Here is a 22680-nt window from a genome sequence, read left to right on the forward strand (position 1 = left end):
TAGCCTGGGACCTCATGCCATTGTGCGGTGCTTGGTCTTCCGAATCGAGCTGAAACTTTGTTGGCATGCTGCTGAACCTCCAGAGACGCGATTCCAGTCCTGGAAGTCCCCTCACCAGAGTGCTGGACCAGATTAGCGACCCAAATCCAATCAGCAATATTCAGTCTTCTTCTGGCTCCTGAAAAGGGTACCAAAACCACAGAGCCACATCCAGCCGCAAAGAAACTCTTGCCTGGTGCCTTCCCCATTGATCCCTGCTGCAGAAGCCCTTTCAGTGCCCTGTCTTCATGACAAGAAATTCAACAACCTGGTTTTTCGGCTGCAAAGCCTGACGTATTCTTGCTGAAACTCTTCTTCTGTGCCGAGGTACTGTGTTGGCTGGGGTGTTTACTTACCTTTAGCCTGTGTGATTTCCGTTCAGCTTTAGAGTGTTTCTTGTGAGTGGGAGTACTCTTATCCAGTTCACCCAGGCCCACTGCTAGAATCCTCCTAGGGTATCTTCTCAGAAGTCCCTGGATCCCAACTAACCTTAAAGTGAACTACTTACTTGTTTGAACAGTCTTCCACAGGAACTCTTGACTTTTGCCTGCAACAGAAGGCTCTCTCACCCTGCCTACAGATGTCTCCTAGACCACTAGGGTCCTTCTTCTGCCCCCAAGTGACCTTGGAGGGTCAGTTAAGACCAGTAGGACCAACCAAACAGGGAGGGGTGGGCGGGCTGGGAGGCGGGAGGGATGGAGGGGAATCTGGAAATGGGAACCGGGTGTGCAAGCAGGCACACGGACTACAAATGGGGCCTGGGATCGGAAAGCGCCTGCAAATCACAATATTTGGCCACAACAGATGCAACAAAATATCATACACAGGTGCCTGAGAGTGGGCCATGAACTCACTGGCGCTCAGCAGTGGAAAGGCGAGCGAGCGGTGCTACGGCACACTAGGCCTACAGTGAGAACGAGGAACAGCCAATCAGGGAGGGGTGGTTGGGCTGGGAGGTGGGAGCGATGATGGGGAATTAGGAAATGGGAGCTGGGTGGGGAAGCAGGGACACAGACTACAATGGGGCCTGGGATCGGGAAGCACCTGCAAATCACAATATTTGGCCACAACACATGCAACAAAATATCAAACAGGTGTCTGAGAGTGGGCTATGAACTCGCCGGGGCTCAGCAGTGGAAAAAGTTATTGCTTACCTCAGTCTGTGTTCCACCGATCTGAAAAGCAACTGTAATAGTATATTAGAACATTAGGTTTTACCTGCCTAGAATAGCTGTGTGCCATTCTTAAAAAGTGTTCTTAGGTGTAGCTGACCTTAGTCTGCCTGGTGCAATCCTAAATTAGTTTAAAGAGTTCTTGCTTATCTTGGCAACTGTAATTGTATATTACACCAACAGGTTTTACTCACCTACTATAACTGATATTTATTGGTATATACTGTTCCTTGAATCTGTATTCCACTATTCAGAAAAGTATCCGGTTAACAGGGTTGGTTGATTATGTGATTTATTTGCGGAGGGTCACTGCATAACCCTCCTGTGGTGTTCTGCCAAGGGGAAGAGTCTACTACACTTGTATTACTGAAAGTAATCAGAAAGTAACATATTAGTTTTACTCCCCTTGAATAGGTGTGACATACTAAATGTGTATGATAAGGTCTGACTTATCTAGAATTACTGTTAGGTATTCTGAAGGTTTATGCTTTGCTCTGTGTACCCTTCAAGCATTGTGTTGTGTTTTTTATAATGTTTTTACGACTCTGTAACCAGACTTAACATGGCCTACTTGTCTTTATAATAAACCTTTATTTTTTTTAAATAATATTTCTGGTTGTCAGTGTTTCTGTTGAATCCTTGGTATACTACAGGTTCAGTGTACTTTCCTACAGCCTTCTCTCCCTCCTAAAATGAGCCTGGCTTCTCCGTCTAAGCTACCATATCCTCGGGTGGTACAGCCTTATACTAAGAGTGGACTCTTGTACTGTCTCAGTTGAATGGTTTTGCTAAGTCCACTTGAAAAACTGTCCGAACAAACGGACACCACCTTCTTTGTGGCTCAAAATTCAACTTCTTGTTACACAAATAAATCGCGCAAGTTGGTTGGTAAATACACAAATCACGAAACTTAACTTTATACAGATTTCACTTCAAGAAATAATCAAACTGGTCAATGAACACAATCAATTTACATCTGTAGTGCTGCACCATTTCGATTTTCCTGTGCACTTAAAAGGCTAGCAGTTGGCTTATAGATTTGTACAATTGCATATGGCAATTATGATTTCACCCACTTTTGTGTTTTAAAATAAATAGCGTGATTTAGCGGTTTGTTTTCAGACCACCCTCTAAAAAGGTCTGCGTTGGGGAAGCTGGACCCATAGGATTGCCATATTAAATGACAGTCTATAGTTTTCAGCACGCACTGGGAATGAGCTTTGTTAATTTCGAATGTTAACAAAAATCACCCTGTGGTGTTCTGCCAAGGGGAATTAATTAAATTCATATTTTTAGTTAAACAGGCTAAGGATCTACGCAGTTTTTCTCCCCTCCCCTGCCCACTTTAAAGGGAACGGAATTAAGGCAAGCAGATTTCCCCCAGCTTTGGTTTCAATTGACTCAATTCTACTGTTTAGAATTCAGAAAAGCCAGCTGCATTTCAGGGGATCCCTGGGAGGACAGGGCAGGGATCTGGCCAGTCCACTCTCCGGGATGGTACATAGCTCTTCGCCATGGGACCCAGTAACATTTATTTAGGACTCCCCAGCAATAGACAGCTCCACCCAGATGCAAAGCTCAGCAATTTCCTCTGGGGTTTCCTTGCGGCTGTCAGATGGTCATTTTCAGAAGCACTTGCCTTTCCTCATAGTGCATCCACTTTATATACCAGTGATGACCCCATCAAGATTTCACTACTAGGCGACGCCCTGCAAGAATTCTCGCAACCGAGATTGGACATTTACCCTTCTCCCTACCCCCAAGTCCAGTCTCTATCTAAGGATTGGTTTAGGTGTCTGGAGCAGACATGACAACTTCCATTTAAAGTCCCCTTTTGTTACCATGTCAACGTTTTGGAAAAAATGTATTTTGTGGCAAAAACATTGTGATTTACTAATAACTGCCATAATAGACATATTTTCCGCTTCAGCCAATCATACGGAATGTAAAGCATAATCGTTAGAACATGAAATGTATTCCCCACATTCCTATTTTTACCCTCCACCAGTTCGCCAATTCTCAAATTCGGAACATGTTCAGAGCAGCCAGGAACACCTTTTAGCTTGTCATTACAATTCCCTAAATCGCAGGTGGAGGATTTTCTTTAGCAAAAATATACACATAATCAGTGCAACCTGTGGTTTCTGGGAAAAAATATAACCATTGTGACAGTCCATTTAAACAAAGCTTATCTTCATATGTGCAAATATGATCTTCCCTTCCTCTAAGCCATGTGTCACTCTTAGCCAGCCTGTGACAAGAGTTTTATTTTTATTAGCCTCTTTGTTGTTTGAATTCAGAGTACAACCTTGATTGCAGCCCTTGTTTTCAAACTTCCCCCCTGCATTCCAGTCATGCACCGGCTAGAACCTTTGGCCTTCACAGAACTGCCTTCAGAGACAGCAGGTCTAGGGGAAACCTTGTTTTCAACACCCTTCGTGCAGGCCACATTTTATTGCAGTTGTAAACAGTTGGGATGCAAGCCAGGCTTTCAGTGGAGTCCTTTGTGAATTTTGCCCAGAGACCCACCATTTGTCCTTGGCAGAAAGGAACTCACAAATTGCATTTCCTTACATCAGCCTGGATTATTTGAAATACAGTGTGTTTTACTGATCATAGTTCACTTTGCTTTCGCGCTGAAAGTACATGGCTGTTTCTTTCAGTCATTAATAAAATACACTTTTCATTATCTGTTTGTTTTTCTGCTGAAAAGTGGGTCTGAATTGTCACACGGTGCACCACTTTTTGGTGGGTGACAGTTTCAGTGAAAATGCTGTATTTATTTCTCAGCCATTAATGTGATATGCTGTGCTTTTACAATCTGCACTTGGATTACATTTTTGTTTTAGCTTTCTCTGGATTTCCACTGCAGAATGGAAGTTGCCATATGTCTGCTCCAGACTCCATAAAAAGTAACTTTTCATGGAAACAAAGTGGGCTTTTCTTTTTACATGTTTGCCACTATTTTACACGTGAAGTATAATATACGTTACATTTTGTCAACACACACCATGTCTTTTCCCTGACATCTTTATGTTATCAGGGGTCCATTTTTCTCATGTCTTGCTTTAAACTGCAAATGCACATGAAAAGCTGTTGTGGTGTCAATGTTTGAAACTCCTGTTTTTCATGTGAAAGCGACCTTTGAATTTCTTCTGCCACTTGTGAACTAAAATGCTGCTTTTCCTTTTGTAACAGGTAGCCCTTTTTCACATGGCCCTTCCTTGCGTTACATACAGAAACCCCACAATCTGCCTTAATAGGCCCGCTTTCAGTGTGAAGGTTTTGTTATAAATAATGGCAGGTGTTAGGAAAGATTCCCATTTATTGTGAAGTTTACCCTCCAGTGGTGTAGCCCCCAACTTTCTGCTGCTGTTTAAACACCATAGTCTGACTTTGCCAGTGAAGCAGAGACTTCAGCTGCACTCCACTGGACCTTTGCTCACTTTATTATGGGGAAACTGACATGCCCTTAAAGACAGTTAGTACTGGGAGACTTTGTTTCCCTTAGTCCTTTCCAATGTTGCAACTTTTCTGCAACATGCTACAAGTGCACAATGTACCTTACAGTACAGTGCGCTTGGGTCTTCCTTTTGTTTCCAAAGCCCCAAGACCCCCTCAAAGGATTTTTCAAGAGAAGTGCAGATGTGCCTTGTACATGGCAGGTGGCAGCTTATCTTTTCGCATATTTTTACCCCTTTCTTGCCACGTAAACAGCGCTTACCGCGTTTGGCATAGGAAGGTGGGCTGGCTCCAAAATGGCCATGCAACAAGGTTCTTTGTCTTGTCCTTTAGCCGTCTTGCCCCTTTGCCTTCCACAGGTCGAGTCGAGCCGAACCGGGTCAGTCCTTACTTGGGCATGCATTCTTCTGCATGCCTTGTGCTTCCGGGATGTGGGTTAGACTGTCTAGTTCCAATACACATCCTGGGTGCCAGAGAGTCTGGCGTGCTGTGAATGACAGACCACCATGGTCTGTGATTGGTCCACGTCTGGTGTGCCTGTATATGAGCAGATCTCCCATTGGGTCCTCTTTGTTTCGGCGCAAAGGAGATTCTAGGACAAGAGAAGACCCCAAACACCCACTCCAGGTCGATCTCGAGTTCCTACCTACGACTTAATTTAAAGGATCAATCTGGTGAACACAGGTCCGTTTTATATGGCATCTCTAGATAGGTCAGCAGCGTTTGTTAGGGAGAATTCTCAGAAATGTGCTAATTGCATCCACCTTAGAGACCCCCAGCATCTTTGCTGGATTTTGAGAACTTGATTTTTTCAACCTGGAGAGAGTGAGAACCTTTTTCCCCACTCAATCATGTATTTTAATGTGATTTTGAACTGTTTCTTTTGGTTGTGGAGTCTGACAAACTCCATAGGCATCATCTTTTACATTGTGTCACACAGCACCTTCAGTGCAGTGGCACAGGGAAGTCTTTCAGATTTCCCAAAGGTTTAAATACCTTCTCTTGGATAAACTACTGTTTCCAAGAGCAGTAAAGTGAAATTGACTTTACTTACCATTGTAACTTGCACACTATCTTACAATAGGGTCATACCCCTTTCGGGCGACTACGAGACAGACTCAGCCTTGGTGAACAAGATATACACTCTCATTCAGGCATGGATGGCCGCACACGGCCTCTGCCTGAATGACGATAAAACTACTAATCTTAGGCTCTGAAGCAAACATCCAAAAACTATGCCCAAACTACACATCCTTCAGCATTGTTAACAACCCTATCAAGTTGATGTCTGTGGTTAAAACCCTTGGATTCTACCTGGACTCCTCCCTTACTCTCAAGAAGCAGGTCAACTCCCTCGCCTCCTCCACTACCTACACCTGCAAACTCATCCGTGCAGCTAGACCTTACCTCTCCACTGCCAGCTGCATTACATTAGCGAACGCCCTTATGTCTAGGTTAGATTACTGCAATGCCCTGTATTCTGGAACCAATAAATATATCACTGATAAACTTCAAAGACTACAGAACAATGCCCTAAGAACAGCACTAAATATCCCCTACAGAGAGCACATCACTAATTTCAGGAAAGAGGTTAACTGGTTAAAAATAACGGATAGAATCCTACTTAAAACAGCATCCCTCACATCTAAATGTCTAAACAACCTAGCCCCCCAGTATCTTATGGAAAAAAGCAACAGGAAAATCTCCACGCGACCTACGAGATCTGCTTACACCTCCAAACGAGAGATTCCAAGGTTTAAACGTTCCACCGCGGGAGGAACTAGCTTTCATGTTAAAGCTGCTCATTGCTGGAACATATTACCACTTGACCTCAGAACAGAACAACCGTACCTGAAATTCAGGCACAAGATAATCAATTGGCTGCGCGCCAATGACGCATAACTTACACCTAGCTTCCTACCTAGCCACGACCCACCCTTTACCTGGACAACCCAAGACATGCCCTGCTTTTGGGTATATGTTTGTATATATTGGCTTTTTGCCGCTGTGTCTTATATGCATATGCTTGCATATAGTCTCACATATTTTTGCTCTTTTTTGCCACTGTGTTGTATATACTAATGCCAAATACTGTAACAAGCTTAAGTCTTCATGTAAACTGTTGCGCCCGGCTACCCATGGGTTTGGCGCGCATTAACAAAAACAAAGTAAGGATGCAATCTAGCCTCCACGCTGTTCAACCTTTATTTAAGCAATATGGACAAGCTATGGGATTTTAAGGTTAGTTTTCCGGTGAGACTTGGCAAACTTCACCTTCTTTGGTTAGCCTTCACCAATGATCTCTTTATTCGACAGAACGCCCTTTGCACTTCAGGTCAAATTACATCTTCTTGCGCAGTACGCACGTGATTTAAATCTTCACTCTAATGCTAGCAAATCTAGGATTGGTATTTTCAATAATATGAAAAGGAAAATCTCATCATTCACCTGGTCTATTGATGGACTGCAGATTGAACGTGTAGCTTCTATTCGATATCTGGGTTTTAACTTATTCAACATAAAATCAATCTCAATATGGAGACCCACGCTGAACTGCAAAGCCAATCCTTTAATCTCCCAGATGAAACTAATCCCCAGAAAATACTGTAAATTCTCTATGAATCCAGTGTTTGATTTTTATATTTTAAGAGTAGAAGCAATTATCCTGTATGCATTAGATATGTGCCTTGCTAACAAACTCCTTTCTTGACCAACTTCAAGGCGCATATGGAAGCAGACATTAAGATCAGCTAGTTCACTCCCCAACCCAATATTGTGTCACGCATTGGGGATGCGGTCTCTTTCAGCGAGATGTAAGTGGAGAATGTTAACAACTTTGCAAAAATGAATTCTACCTCCCCCTCCCCCAATTCTCTATACGAGTACCTGTTATATATATATATATATATATATATATATATATATTCTTCTCTTAAGGCCAGGCCAGCGTATGTGAAAAAGACATTTTTTGAATTTGACTGGTGTCATACTATGGAGACCCTAAGCACATACTCCAGCTACAAAGAAAGTGCAGTTTTCATAACTAAAAGAGGACCTCGGCAGCCGTACCTTATTAGCTTTCCTATATTTACTTAAGATTTAAACTTAACCAATTCCTGACAAATCAAAACAATCAAACATTGGTACTCTAACAAAGAAGGTACCGTAGTGGGTGCTTGTCGTTTTTGCACCTGCACGACTCAAATAGAAACCTATTTGGTCATTTTCTGAGAGTAATTTGAAGCAGCCAGAATTTTGCATCTTGGTGTAGAGAACATTGGGAGCACTGTACTCTCAAGGGAATTGATCTGCATTAGGGTATGTGGGGAACTAACAATGCTCTTGTGCTCTCTCTAACTTGACTAGTGGCTATCATTAATGAGGGACTCTCAGACAAACTGATTTTACAACAGATGACAAAGGAGTAAGACTTCTAGCTTGTGTTCCTAGCTGTTATTTGCATGATGTTCTTAATGTCTCCCCAAATTCTGCAATTGTGCAGTGTATCTCGTTGATGTTGATGCTGGGGAAACAGATCTAATCAGCGCTTACGCATTTATTTGCAGTATCCTCTAATACTGTAATGGTGAAGTATAATATGTTCATGCTGGTGTAGTAGACCTAATTAGCGTTATGCAGTCATGTTTAGTAGCTTCTTTCGATGCAAAGTTCACAGAGAATATATATGTAATGTATATATATATATGTAATTTATTGTAGTTTTATTTGTTTTAATATATTGAGATGATAAGTATTGTTTAGATGACTATGATGATTTTATACATGCTGTATAACTTGGTGGAATTTAAAGTTGTAAAGGGTTCTTTACAAACTAAACAATAGATCCAAGTATCCTGAAACTAAGAAGCCAAGTCGAGGAACCACTGGTGACTTGCTGGAAGGTTTGGCACCCTGAGGCCACCGTCGTCCCACTGGACCCTTCTGCATCTGATCGAACTAGAAGGTCTGTGAAGACGCTTCAGCCCATTAGAATAGTGGGACCAACTATTCTCTGCACCTTCATCAATCCCTGCAAGAAAGCCTTTTTGGAAGTGCCCCTGGGCCAACCAGTGGGCTGACCAGCTTGCGCTGGACCTTTGCTCTGACACCGCCGCCGTTTCGAGAAGACCCTGGAAACCTGGTACATCGCAAGCTCTGTGTCCACGGCACTCTCACACCGAATTTTGTACACTTGGCATTCCCAGGTCTGGAATAAAGAGAGCGCCTGAACCGGAGTACCCGCGGTTACTGTGTCGCCCAGCCATGGTGATGAATTTCGCAGGTGCCTTGCTGCTGTGCCCCTCTGAGCCCTGAAGCCTGCTACAGTGAAACTGGCCTGATCCATCCACTAGCAGCGGAGAAATCGCCACTGTCCCGCCAGGGAGTCATCGCTGTAACTTCGCAGCTGAAAGCCGCACAACTGCCACATGTGAACCTGCAACCGAAGTGGACTCGACTGCCGAAGTTTGGTCCAGAGTGCGCCGGGGGTCGGCGAGTACCTGCAACCCTTACTGGTGGCCCCTAGCGCATCCATCAATTTTTACGCACAAGTGTCCCCTGAGGGCCACTCTCCTTTCCACAGGTAGTGGCTCTAGGTCACCTGGTCTAAATCCTGCGCACCTGGCCCCTTCCATGTTGCCACTCTTTTCCCCCCACTTAGCAAGCACCGCCCACCTGATGCCTTCCTGGTTGCGCTATTTTGCCCTACTTAAGGAGCCCTCCAGCCTCTTTCCTTTGCAGATGAGGAGCAGGTGCAAGTGGCTCTAGGTCACCTGGCCTAAGCGCCCACCCACGTTTTTAGCCCTGCCTCTTCCTTCCTGTTCTGAACTCTTAGATCAAGGGCTTCTCTCTCCTGGGCATCTGAAGTGAAGGGCTGATGAAGAAAAGGGCAAATCCTGTATAGACCTGTTCGGACCAGGTGGACCAAGGGCCCGATTCCCTGCTCAGACAGCAGGTAAGCAGGCACCAACGTGTGTTTGCTCCATCTGTCACCACAGGCCATCCCCACCCCCTCTGGTCCCCCTGTGATGTTCCCTTGTGCCCCCCTCCCTTCTCGCACACAGGTGTTGCCCATTTTGCTGGATTCTTCTACCCTGCCCCCTGCCCCCCCCGCCTACTTCTGCAGGAGTCTGTCCTAATACAATCTGGTTTCACCATTACTTTCTTGTGGCCAATGCTGGATTTGACTTTTATGGACTTCATTGATTCGCTGTGCGTCAACCTTTCTCAACTCTCTTGCTGGACTTCCTTTGCATCTTGTACTCATGGTGGCCCTGATTCATGCTGTTCCCATCTTCATCTTGTATCCTTGCTTGCAACATTATGTGTTACTACTGACTTCTGCAATTGTAATCGCTCTCCCCTCTTGCTTCTCCACTCTTTTTGACTGCTTACTCTCCGTTCTCTCCTCCTCTCCCTTTTCCTATCTCCTCCCCTCCTCCCCTTACTTTCTTCTATGCACTTACTCTATCAAAATTGTCCCTGGACCTAGTATGATAGCAACCTAGTCTGTCTCCCCTCCCCCCCCTCCCCTCCTATTACTACCCCACCACCTCCAGCACCATCTGAAATGTCGTCAGGCCTAGTACGATAATCGCTTGTTTAGTTCCTCCCCTCCATTTCTGCACCCCTCTCCCTTACCTTTTGTTTTCTCCGGCTCTACCAGAAATGTCGTCAGGCCTAGTACGGTAGTCGCCTGTCTGTTTCCATTTCCTTCCCACTCTTCCCCCCTCCCTTTCTTATCTTTGTCTTAGCTCTTGCACCATCTGAAATGTCGTCAGGCTGAGTACGATAGTTAATTTCACATCCTTACTGTTCATGGCCTGTAAGAATGTCATTGTATTTTCCTTGTTCCCTCCCTTACCTTGAAGCGCTTTAAAACACATTGTTTATAGGCGCTATATAAATAAACTATCATATCAGATAGCCTGTGCTATCAAACCTTTCCCAACTCCTGGAACCTGTTCTGCCCTTTTGGGAAGACCCTCTATGAAAAGTGGGAACTTGTTCTTCATTGCCATACCCACCTTCCGGAGCTGCAAGAGACCCTGTTTTAGCCCCTCTGCACTATCGCATGCACCAGTATTTGAAAGGATATTGAGCGCTAGGCTTCTCCCTTTGTAGGGACTGGACTGCCTCTCAGTTAGTGTTTGAATTATGAAGAACTGCCTAAAGACTATTTGCACTGCTTGATTCCTTCCCTTTTAGGTTGTAGACCTATACTGTTCTGTTATCCCTTTAGGCCACTTAGTATTGTGTATATGTATTATAGTAGTGTTGTGCTGGTTTGATGCATTACTATTGATAATTGCTGTGTGTTGAATTTCAAAGGCCTTGAATAAATATGGCATGCATTACTTACCGTAATAGCATTTCTGATGATTGTATCTGCTTAGATTCACATGTTGTGCATACAGTCCGACATTCAGTGGTAACCGCGGAGTATTGCATCTTGTTTTTCAGGGACCGAAAGGGGACGTCGGCATAGGCGTGTCTGTAACACTATCCCTATCGTGACGTGTAGTGTACCCAAAATCCCTCACGCGCCGAGGTCCCTCCGATTGTATTTTTTCTGCCATGAGGGAGCCGAAGGCTATAGTGAGTGAGTACATAAAGAGAGAAAGTAGTAAGACGTCTATGTTCCTTCCACCCCGAGCGGGGAGGTAGGGAGGGCGAATGTGAATCTAAGCAGATACAATCATCAGAAATGCTATTACGGTAAGTAATGCATGCCTTCTGATGCTTGTTAATCTGCTTAGAATCACATGCTGTGCATGTACTAGCGAGCAGTACCCGGAGTTGGAGGTGGGTTGTGAGAAGGAACAGTAGAGAAAAGATGTCTTAGTACTGCTTGTCCCACCTGAGAATCAGACCTAGAATGAGTGTCTAGGCAATAGTGTTTTGTAAAGGTGTGTACAGAACTCAAGTTGCCGCTTTGCAAATGGACTTGAGGGGAACATTTGCAATGAATGCTATGGATGCCCCAGTGCCTCAAGTAGAATGTGCTCTAGGCTTGAAGGGCAGTTCTCTCTTAGCAAGTGTGTAACATAGTGTGATGCATTTGGCAATCCACCTTGAGATAGCAGATTTAGAGACAGGATCCCCTTCTCTACCAGCTGCCACTGAAACAAAGAATTGTTTAGTCTTCCTCAGTGGTTTAGTCTTTTCCAGATAAAACAGGACTGCCCTGCGCACATCCAGTGTGTGTAGGGTTCTTTTGGCCATGCTAGTGGGATTCCGGAAAAAGGTAGGTAGTTCAATGGACTGGTTCACACAGAACTTTGATATGAATTTAGGCGCAAATCCGGGGTGCGTGCGCAGAACTACCTTATCTTTGTGGACTGTAACAAAGGGGTCTACAACAAAAAAGTGCTTGTAGTTCGCTAACTCTTCTGATAGAAGTGATAGCTACTAGGAAGGCCCTTTTATAAATCCGGTCTTTCAGACTTGCTTTATGCATAGGCTCAAAGGGAGCACCCATGAGCCTGGTCAAAACCACATTTAGGTCCCACCCAGGAGCTGGGTGAGAAATGGGAGGATAAAACCTCTTAACCCCTTCCATAAAGGCCTTAATCACCGGTATCTTCCACCACAACACTTTTTGTTGTGATGTGGGATGTGGTGTAGGCTGACAGTGCAGCCAGATGAACCTTTAGGGAATTGAAGACTTACCCAGTGTCCAACAGATGGGTTAGGTACAGCAGAATGTGTGGGTGAGCAATCGATAGGATTGACGCCCTTGGAATTACACCAGATGACAAAATGTTTCCATTTGCTGGCATAGCAATAACGTGTGTTCGGTTTCCTAGCTTCCCAGAGTATGTCCATGCACCTCTGAGGGAGCTGTAGGTGTCCAAACTCTATGACCTCAGGAGCCAAGCTGCTAAGTTCAGAGTTTGTGGGCATGGGTGTAAAGTCTCCCCCCTGTCCTGAGACAACATGTTGTACGGGCAGGGTAGTTTCACTGGTGGGGAGAGGGACATTTCCATCAGGTGAGTGAACCAGGGTTGGCGGGCCCACATGGGGGCCACCAGAATCATGGTAACTGGTTCCCGGGGGGAGGGGGGGACGGCGTAGACAAATTTCCCTGATCAGGTTATCCAGAGACCGTTCCCCTTGGATCGGTTCTGGGGGTACCTGAAGGCGTAGTCTTGGCATTGGGTGTTCTCCTGAGAAGCAAACAGGTCGATCTCTGGGAAGCCACATTCTGCGAAGACATTGGACACAATATCTTTGTGTGGACGCCATTCGTATTCTTCGGGCAGAGGAAAATCTCAAAACGTCTGCCAGAAGATTGAGTTCCCCTGGAACATGATGGGACAACAGAAACATCTTGTGTCTGAGAGCCCATATCCAAATGTTTTGGGACAGCTTGGATAGCCCTGGAGAGTGAGTGCCCCCCTGTTTGTTCAGGTAATACATGGATGTAGTGCTGTCTGTTAGAATCAGCACTGTCTTCCCTTGTAGCTGCACCTGAAAGGCCTTCAAAGCCTTGAACACCGCTAATAGCTCCAGTAAGTTTATATGGTTCGACGCTACTTGAGGGGACCACACTCAGTGCACTGTCTGCTGAAGCAGGTGAGCTCCCCCACCCCGTGAGAGATGAGTCTGTCATGAGAGTGGCTTCCACTGCAGGGGTGGTGAAGGTCTTCCCCTTCAAGAGGTTTTCTCTTGACCACCACTGCAGAGAGAGAACAAAGGCTGGCGCGAGACAGCTACCAGATCTTCCCATTGTCCGCTGGCCTGACATCACTGGCTTTTGAGCCACTCTTGCACAGGACGGCGGCCCAGCCGTGCGTGGGGAACCAAGTATATGCACAACGCCATCATTCCTAGCAAGCGCATGGTTTTGCGCACCGTCACCTCCCGACTGGCCACATATTGAGGGATCTGAAAAAGCATGTTCTGAACCCTCTCGTTGGAGGGGAAGACGAGACCGTCTTCCGTCTGAATTAGAGCTCTCAGAAATTGTTTTGTTTGACTGGGGACTAGACTGGATTTTTTTTCGTTGATCGAGAAACCCAGACTGAAGAGAAGATCTACGTTTTTTTGGGTGTTCGAAAAACATGTGTTGAATGAGTCCCACATGATGCGCCCGTCATCGAGGTAAGGGTAAACTGGGACGGACAGTCTGCGCAGGTGTGCTGCAGCCACCGCCAGGACTTCAGTAAACACCCTTGGCGCCGAGGCGATGCCGAAGGGGTGTACCTTGAATTGGTAATGCCTGTCCTCTATCGTGAACCTTAGATATTTTCTGTGCGCTGGCAACATTGAAAGATGCATACTTTCATGTTTCATGTCCAATGTTGTCATGTAATCCCCTTGTTTCAGCAGTGGGATCACCTCCTGTAGTGTTACCATGCGAAACTTTTGGGATTTTATGAGCTTGTTCGCTGGGTGCAGGTCTAGAACGGGGCGCATAGTGAGGTCCTTTTTGGGTACAAGGAAGTACACTGAATAAATACCCTTGTTTGCCTGAAGAATAGGGACGGCTTCCATGGCGTCCTTTCCCAGCAGTGCTTCCACCTCTTGATTCAGGATCTCCAGATGGTCCGGTGAAAGGCGCTGTTAGCGCAGCATCTGAATTGTGGAGGTCAGACTAATTCCATGCAGTACCCGGAGGCGACCGTCTTTATGACCCACTGGTCTGAAGTTATCCCCTCCCATGTCATGAGGAAAGATGTTAATCGCCCCCCCGACCGGGGTGACATGGGACAGGACCTGGATATGGTGATTGATTGATCTATTTATTTATAGAGCGCCTTACATCTCTGGGATTGGTGCCTCTACCTCTGTCTTTGCTGCGTCGCTGACCCCTTGAAGGGTAGTATGCAGGGCTTCCCGAAGTTTGTCCTGTGTTGAAACTCCCCGTGCCATAGTTGTTTTGACCAGCACGGGCTTGCCCTCGAAAGGACCGCCGAGAGTTATTGCCTCTCTGGGGGAAAGGATTCTGTGTGATCTGTTGCAGAGACTTAAGAGTCTCAAGCTATTTTGTAGCCGTTTCCAAGGCCTCATCCAACGCTTTCCCAAAGAGGTTAGATTCCTCGACAGGCTTATTGATGAGAGAGGCTTGCGTCTCTGGTTTAAAATCTGAAGTAAGCAGCCAAGCGTGTCTTTTAAGTAGGGTCCCTTGGGCCAGAGACCTGCCTGCTGTTTCAGCCCTGTCTAGGGTGTTTTTGATCACATTCTGGTTAACTTGTCTTCCCTCAATAACAATAGAGAGAAGCTTGGATTTGGCGGGTTCAGGAACCTCTTGGAGGCCTTCCTGGAGCAGGTTCCACTGAGCGTCAGCATAGCTTGCTAATAGTGTGGTATTATTAGCAATCCTCGTATTGTATGCGGCAGCCGAAGTGACTCGTTTGCCTAGACCATACAGTCTTTTGGATTCCTTGTTCGGAGGTGCTTCCCCAGTGGCAAGGGGTATCCCTGCCCTTTTACGGGTGGTAGTCACTACCAACGAATCTGGGATGGCGTGCCCTCTAATGTATAGAGGGTCGGAAGGAGAAGGGCGAAATAATGTTTCCACTCTTGGGTTCACTGCCCAAGTTTGAGCTGGTGATACCAATGAGGAGGCCAACCTTCTCTTGATAGAATGAAGGAGGGGGATGGCTTGGCTAGATGGAGGCTTCTCCTTAAGGATATCCTCTACAAAATCCTGCTCAGGCACGGCCTCTTGAGTGGAGATTTGAAAGTGTTCAGCTGCTTTTTTCAACATGCAGTTGAAGGCCTTCTGGTCATCTACAGGTGAGGCCTGTCGAGCCGGAGAGGACGGAGGAGAATCTAGGCACAAAACAGTGTCCTGATCTTGATATGTCCATAGGTCTATTCCTTTCTGCTGGGTTTCTTCCCAGTTGTCTGTGGTACCCTGCTGTTCCTCCTCATAATTCTGCAAAAATGAAGCTTCTTCTTCATTATAAAAGTCCCTATATATGTCCATGTGGACACTGTCTTCCTGCTGGATGGGGACAGAAGGCTGATCTTCTTGAAAATGAGAAGTAAAATGGAGGTTAGGCTCTACCACAGACCTTTACGGGGATGGATGATCAGAAAAACTGATAATCTTCTCCAGCCTATCTATACACCCTTCAAATTTCTCTCTAGTCCATTTAGACGACCCAGACGGACCTACAGGTGGAAAAATGCTGTTTTCCGCCCTACGGCGCCAAAGAGAGTCTCTTAGGGTGACTGAAAGAGGCTCTTGACGGTCTTCATACGTATTGTAAGAATCAGGGTCCCAAACCGCATCCGAAGATTTTTCCGCGGCTTGTCCCATGATTTTAGGCGGAACCGGGGTAAGACCCACCGCCGCCCTAATTCTTTCGATGCGGTCTTCGATAGTCACGAATCAGCATGATATAGCTGCTCCGATGGTCTAACGGTAGGTGTATTACCTTCCACGGGGCTGGAGAGCCTGGCGGTCAGTTTTTCAACTAAAGGCCTAGTTGTAGTTTTTGGGCCTACCGCGGCCTTCAGGACCGTCGCAGCGTCGGATTTCCATGCTGCGACTTGTGGAATCTTAGGAGTAGCACCCTTACTTAATTTTGGTTGCCCAGTCGCAAGACGCTGCTGCGGATGTGGCGAAGGCTTTGGATCTGAGCGATCCGAAGAAACCGTCGAAATTTTCAGCAGCCCTGTTGGCGCTTTCACCTTTTTCGACGAAGACGTCGAAAACGGTGTAGGGGTTGTTTTCCAAGTGTGATGCTTTTTGTACGCCCCTGTCGCCGGGTGTTGTCCCTGAAGCAAGACCAGAGTCAGGCCTTAAAGGGTCAGGGACGGGCGTGGCGGACTTAGAAGTGTCCGCCTCGAGGTCTATAACATCTGCAACGGACGTTTGGCCATCCCAGGTGCCCCCGTCACTCTCAGCGGGTGTGGTGGTGGCAGAAGGGAGTTCCACACGCGACATACCGTACGCGGCCCACTGCTTTACACAGTGCTCCATAAGGGTCTTTGGCCGAAGGAGTTTGCAGGCCGCACACCGCTTTTCGACGTGCTCTAAGGGGAGACAGGAGTTGCACGTCCTGTGTTGTTCGTCCTTCGAAGGATATCTGACCGTACACTTAGGGCAAAATCTAAAAGGAGTCCTTTCCATTGCCAAACGGGAAGATGACCAGACCGAAAGGGTAAAGAGGGGAAAGGAGGAAGGACATACCGAAAATATGGCCTGCTCGACACCACTCTCCCTACCGTACAGCTCGGGCAGAGGGCCTGACCACGTGGAAATTCCGGCCGCCGGATCTAAGGCGCCGAAATCCACAGCCATAGACTAATCCACCGCAGTCTTCGTTGAAGATGTTCTTGTGACCAAAGTGACTTAACAGGGAATAACCGACAAGTCGGTATAGATAAACAATGTCTCTTTTGTAAGAGCTCAGCTATAGGGCAACCAGTTATCTGGGTGGAAAAAATAATCTGAGGGACCTCTGCGCGTGAGGGATTTTGGGTACACTACACGTCACGATGGGGATAGTGTTATAGACATGCCCATGCAGACGTCCCCCTTCGGTCCCCGAAAGACAAGATGCAATACTCTGCAGTTACCACTGGATGTCGGACTATATGCACAGCATGTGATTCTAAGCGGATTTACAAGTATCAGAAACTTTTTAAAATAGACAAACCTGTCTGGGAGCGATTTGTAGTGTCCTTTACTCTGTGTGCTCATTGAGGTCTTTCAGTCACCCTCACCCCTCCTGAGACCTAGGCTTGACTGACACCAATGCTACCTTGAGTGATCTGGCTTGTCCAGAAGGTTACCCTGTTCCAAAAAACTAGGCTGGCCTTCTGAACCTCTGCCCACCAGGTCCTGAGTTCCTGAGCCTCAGTCGTGGGGACAAGAGGGAGGACGTCTGGAGGACTCCTGCGGCAGTAATTTGTAGGTCGGCAGCAGCTACAGGCTCTTTTTAGATCAGCGGCACTTTGCGGTTTCAGCGCACGTTAAACAGCACCACCGCAGATCTTGGATTCCGGCTGGGCTTCCTTTGCTCCTTGGGCACAGCACTCTGGGGAGGGGACTCTAGCTCTGGTCGTCCTGCTTCTGGAGGGTCCTTAGGAGACTCCTGCAGCTTCTGGCCGGATTGCAGACGTTGCACTAGACTATGGATTTCTCGACCCCTGGCACTCGGTTCCTGCAGCAGCAAAGAAGTACAGCCAGTTGAGGAAGATGGTCCAGTGGAGTTTGTCTCGGGATTAGTTGGTCCCACTAATCCAAGGCAAGAAGTAGTCCTTTCGGAGCTTCTCTTGTCGATCAGAAAAAGGAGTTTCAGCACAGCAGCAGGGCTTCACCTGGCAATTCGAAGGTCCAGGAGGATGCACAAAGCTTTGTTCAAAGTTTCTTCGTCGGGTGTTCTTCCCAGTGGTCGACTCTGCCTCTAGTCCCAAAATCCTCGCCTTTTAAGCAGGTTTCTCGCATTCATGCACAGCCTAGGGTGTCACTCAAACAGCAGGGTACCAACCATTCAGGCATTCCTAGAGACAAAGGACAGGGGAGTTTCGGGAACCACCCTCACTTCCTGCCTTCCAGAAACAGGGGAGCCAGAGGCGGGTTTCAGGAATGAAGCCTGCCAAAGGAAAAACTAACAAAGGGCTCAAACCTGGCTTGGCGTGCAGTGTAAAACCCAAGAAAGACCACACAAACAGAAAATGGCAAAAAAAGACGACCAGGGCCATTTTGACAAAATGGTCACCCATGGGTGCTATACTGCAGCTGAGGGATCAGCCTGCGGTAGAAAAGCACAATGCTAGTGAAAATTAAACCACTGCCACCAGCCATTTAACGTAGTGAGGGTAACACTTGTACATGAGTAGGTAAGATAAGGAGCTACTAAGTAACCCCCAAGCACTCCACATAAAATGGTGTGTGCTGGACCTACAAAGAGAAAAGGTAAGTAAAGTCAATTTCACTTTACTATTCTTGGGAACTGTAGTCCACACAAGAAAAGATAATTAAACTTTATGAGAAATCTAAAGTATTTCTCAATGACACTGCACTGAAGGTGCTGTGTGTCACCATACAAAAAGTAGATTCCTATGGAGTTTGTCAGACTCCAAAAACAAAGGAAACTCAATATCCAAATCAGGTCAGAAAAGCATGAGATTGTGAGAAAAAGGTCTCACTCACTCCAAGGTTAAGATAAAAAAGTCTTAAGTCCAGCAAAAGAGCTGGGGGTCTCCAAGGTTGAAGGGAATTACAGAAATGAGAATTCTCCCTTACAAAGGGGATTTAGGCGCAGTCCCCTTCCCTGTAAGCTGACCTGTGACCTCCAGTACAACACACGTTTCAGCTCACCTATGCACTTATGTCATCTGAAATTATTTCTTTACATTTCAACACCCTTGTTCGTAGCCCTTGGGTCTTTAAATTCCTTCTCCACCACCTTTGCAGCCATTAGAAACCTGACTCTTGTGGTGCCCTCTACAATCTTTCCTCAAGAGCTTGTTGTTTGTCGACTTGTGGTCTGGACCACCAGTGGTGGGGTCCCTTGTCATCACCAGCCCAAAGGTTGCATCCTCTGCTGCTCCAACTAGACATGGCAACTACCAGCTGCTTTTTGCCTATAATCAGAAGCTACCCATTTACTGTGAATTTATTTCCTTTGGGCAGACTTTCTATATTTGTATAAAATGTTAATATCTACTTACAATATTGTGCAGCATACTGGTTTAGATTGATGCCTTAAGTCTAAGAGACAATTGTTGACGCTCATTGACTAATTTAAAATTATTTACCTCTATTATTGATGTTGCTTTAAAGCACTATCTTATTCATGTACAGAGTAGATATTCAGTAATACTCTGTGCGGACCTCCCTTTATTGTTTGCTTATATGTGTGATAGCTGTACCTTAATACCAGCCCTCTTCCTTCCTAAGAGTAAAACCCGATTGCTCTGCCAGCTACCACTGTGAGAGTCAGAAATCACTCAAGGAAACAATGCATTACAGGTTGTTCTTCCCAATTCCCCATCAGAGATATTTGGGAAAATCTCCCTTACACCAAGACCGCAAATGTGAGCAAATGAAACATACCATGGTCCATCACGTGAAAGATCCACCTTCCGAAACAGATTCAGCAGACTAGAAACTTTGTCTTCGGGGTCAATCTTCGGAGAAAATACCTTCAAATAAAATAAGGCAAAATGCAGTAATTTGTTTAGCAAAACCTACAGTCAGGGTAAAATACATGTTAGTGTGTTTTTCTAAAGTCCAATTAGGGTTGGGTTGGACTCTATAAGACATCTCTCAATGTCAGGGCCCCAACTTCTAATATAGGCCTACACTATCCAAGGTGGTTAGAGTGGCAGAGCAGTCAAGCTGGAATTATACCATTACTGCGCCCCCATCACTGCAACCTCCGAAACCTTCGACTATTTTTTTATTTCAACCCCCTTTACACTACTTATACATGGGGGGGGGATAATGGTATATAATGCAAGTAGGAGGGTTCACAGGGGTCAATATATATAATATATATATATATATATGAGAATGCATTACTTACCGTAAAAGCATTTCTGATGGTTGTATCTGCTTAGATTCACATGCTGTGCATAGGTCCGACATCCAGTGGTCACTGCGGAGTATTGCATTTTGTTTTTCGTAGTCGAAAAGGGGACGTCGACAAGTCGTGTCTGAAACACTATCCCTATAGTGACGTGCATTGTCCCCACAATCCCTCACGCGTCGAGGTCCCTCTGTTTGTATTTTTCTGCCCTGAGGGAGCCTTCTAGACGTGAGTGAGTACAGAAAAGAGAGAGAGATATATAAAGGAAGTCTATGTTCCTTCCATCCGAGCGGGGAGGAAGGGTGGGCGCATGTGAATCTAAGCAGATACAACCATCAGAAATGCTTTTACGGTAAGTAATGCATTCTCTTCTGATGTTTGTTAATCTGCTTAGAATCACATGCTGTGCATAGACTAGCAAGCAGTACCCGGAGTTGGCGGTGGGTTATGAGAAGGAACAGTAGAGAAAAGGTGTCGTAATACTGCCTGCCCCACCTGGGAGTCAGATCTAGAGTGTGTATCTAGACAGTAGTGTTTTGTAAAGGTGTGCACAGAACTCCAGGTAGCCGCTTTGCAGATGGACTCAAGGGGAACATTTGCAATGAATGCTATGGATGCCCCCGTGCCTCGAGTAGAGTGTGCTCTTGGCCTAAAGGGCAGTTCTCTCTTAGCAAGAGTATAGCAGAGAGTGATGCATTGAACAATCCATCTAGAAATAGTGGACTTTGAAACCGCATCTCCTTCTCTTCCTGCTGCCACCGAGACGAAGAACCGATTAGTCTTCCTCAGTGGTCTGGTTCTTTCCATGTAGAACATGACCGCTCTGCGTACATCTAGTGTGTGCAGAGTCCTTTCTCCCAAATTGGAAGGATTTTGAAAGAACGTTGGTAGTTCTATAGATTGGTTTACGTGGAATTTAGAAATAAATTTCGGAGCAAACCTAGGGTGAGTGCGTAGAACCACCTTATCTCTGTGAACTGTAACGAAGGGGTCTAGAATAGAAAGAGCCTGAAGTTCACTTACTCTCCTGATGGAGGTGATAGCTATTTAAAAAGCAGTCTTAAGAGTGAGGTGTTTAAGAGATGCTTTGTGCATGGGTTCGAATGGAGAGCCCATGAGTCTGGTAAGTACCACATTAAGGTCCCATCCGGGAGCTGGGTCAGCTATCGGGGGGTGTATTCTCTTTACTCCCTCCATGAAGGCCTTGATAACAGGGATCCTCCACCACGACACTTTGAGTTGGGAAGTGGTGTATGCAGAAAGTGCCGCTAGGTGGACTTTAATGGAGTTAAACACTAGACCTGAATCCAATAGGTGGGTCAGGTATAGGACCACATGTGTGGGAGAGCAGTCAATAGGGTTGATGCTCTTACTCCTGCACCAGATGACAAATCTTTTCCACTTGCTAGAATAGCAGTGGCGAGTGTTCGGTTTTCTGGCTTCCCCGAGGATGTCCATGCATCTTTGCGGGAGTTGCAGATGTCCGAACTCTATGATCTCAGGAGCCAAGCTGCTAAGTTCATGTTCTGGGGGCATGGGTGCAGGGTCCTGCCCTTGTCTTGAGACAGCATGTTGTACGGGCAGGGGAGTTTTACTGGGGGAGATAGAGACATCTCCATCAAGTGAGCGAACCATGGTTGTCGTGCCCACATTGGGGCCACTAGTATCATGGTTACTTGTTCCTGGTGCATCTTGTGCACCACTCTGTTGAGAAGGGGAGTCGGGGGAAAAGCGTAAACAAATTTCCCTGACCATAGCATCGACAGACCGTTCCCCTTGGATTGGTTCTGGGGATACCTGGAGGCGTAACTTAGGCATTGTGAGTTCTCCGGGGTTGCGAACAGGTCTATCTCTGGGAATCCCCATTCTGTGAAGATGTCGAAGACGATGTCTTCGTGCAGGCGCCATTCGTACTCTCCGGGCAGGGGGAAATCTCTGCTGAGTCTGTCTGCCAGCAGATTGAGTTCCCCGGGTACATGTAGTGACAGTAGGAACATGTCCTGTTTGAGAGCCCACTTCCATATATTCTGGGCCAGTTTGGACAGGCCTGGAGAGTGGGTGCCCCCTTGCTTGTTGATGTAGTACATGGCTGTAGTGCTGTCTGTAAGGACCATTACTGTCTTGCCTTGTAGGTGTTCCTGGAAGGCTTTTAGCGCCTTGAACACTGCTAGTAGCTCCAGTAGATTGATGTGTTTGGATGCTACGTTCGGAGTCCACACTCCGTGAGCAGTCTGATGGGATAGGTGCGCCCCCCATCCAGTGAGGGATGAGTCTGTGGTTAGAGTGGCTTCCGCCGCGAGTGTGGCAAAGGGTTTCCCTTTTCCCATGTTTTCCTTTGTCCACCACCGTAGCGAGAGAACCAAGGCCTGCGAGACCACCACTAGATCCTCCCATAGTCCGCTGGCCTGACACCACTGGCTGTTGAGCCACTCTTGCATTGGGCGCATGCGCAGGCGCGCGTGAGGTACCAAATAAATACAGGACGCCATCATTCCTAGCAAGCGCATTGC

The 22680-nt window shown here is 46.4% G+C and overlaps 1 protein-coding gene across 2 annotated transcripts in view; it reads right to left on the reverse strand.

The window, feature by feature from the left end:
- HEATR1 (HEAT repeat containing 1) overlaps positions 1-22680 on the reverse strand; it is a 1158897-nt gene that overhangs the window by 839152 nt on the left and 297065 nt on the right. For both annotated transcript variants that reach the window (XM_069607931.1, XM_069607932.1), the window contains exon 14: positions 19696-19784. In XM_069607931.1, coding sequence (XP_069464032.1) covers positions 19696-19784 — 89 coding nt within the window. The remainder of the gene's footprint in view (positions 1-19695; positions 19785-22680) is intronic.

This window comes from Ambystoma mexicanum, chromosome 4q (genome assembly GCF_040938575.1).
Source record: "Ambystoma mexicanum isolate Mex_15411 chromosome 4q, UKY_AmexF1_1, whole genome shotgun sequence".
Taxonomy (NCBI): Eukaryota; Metazoa; Chordata; class Amphibia; order Caudata; family Ambystomatidae; genus Ambystoma; species Ambystoma mexicanum.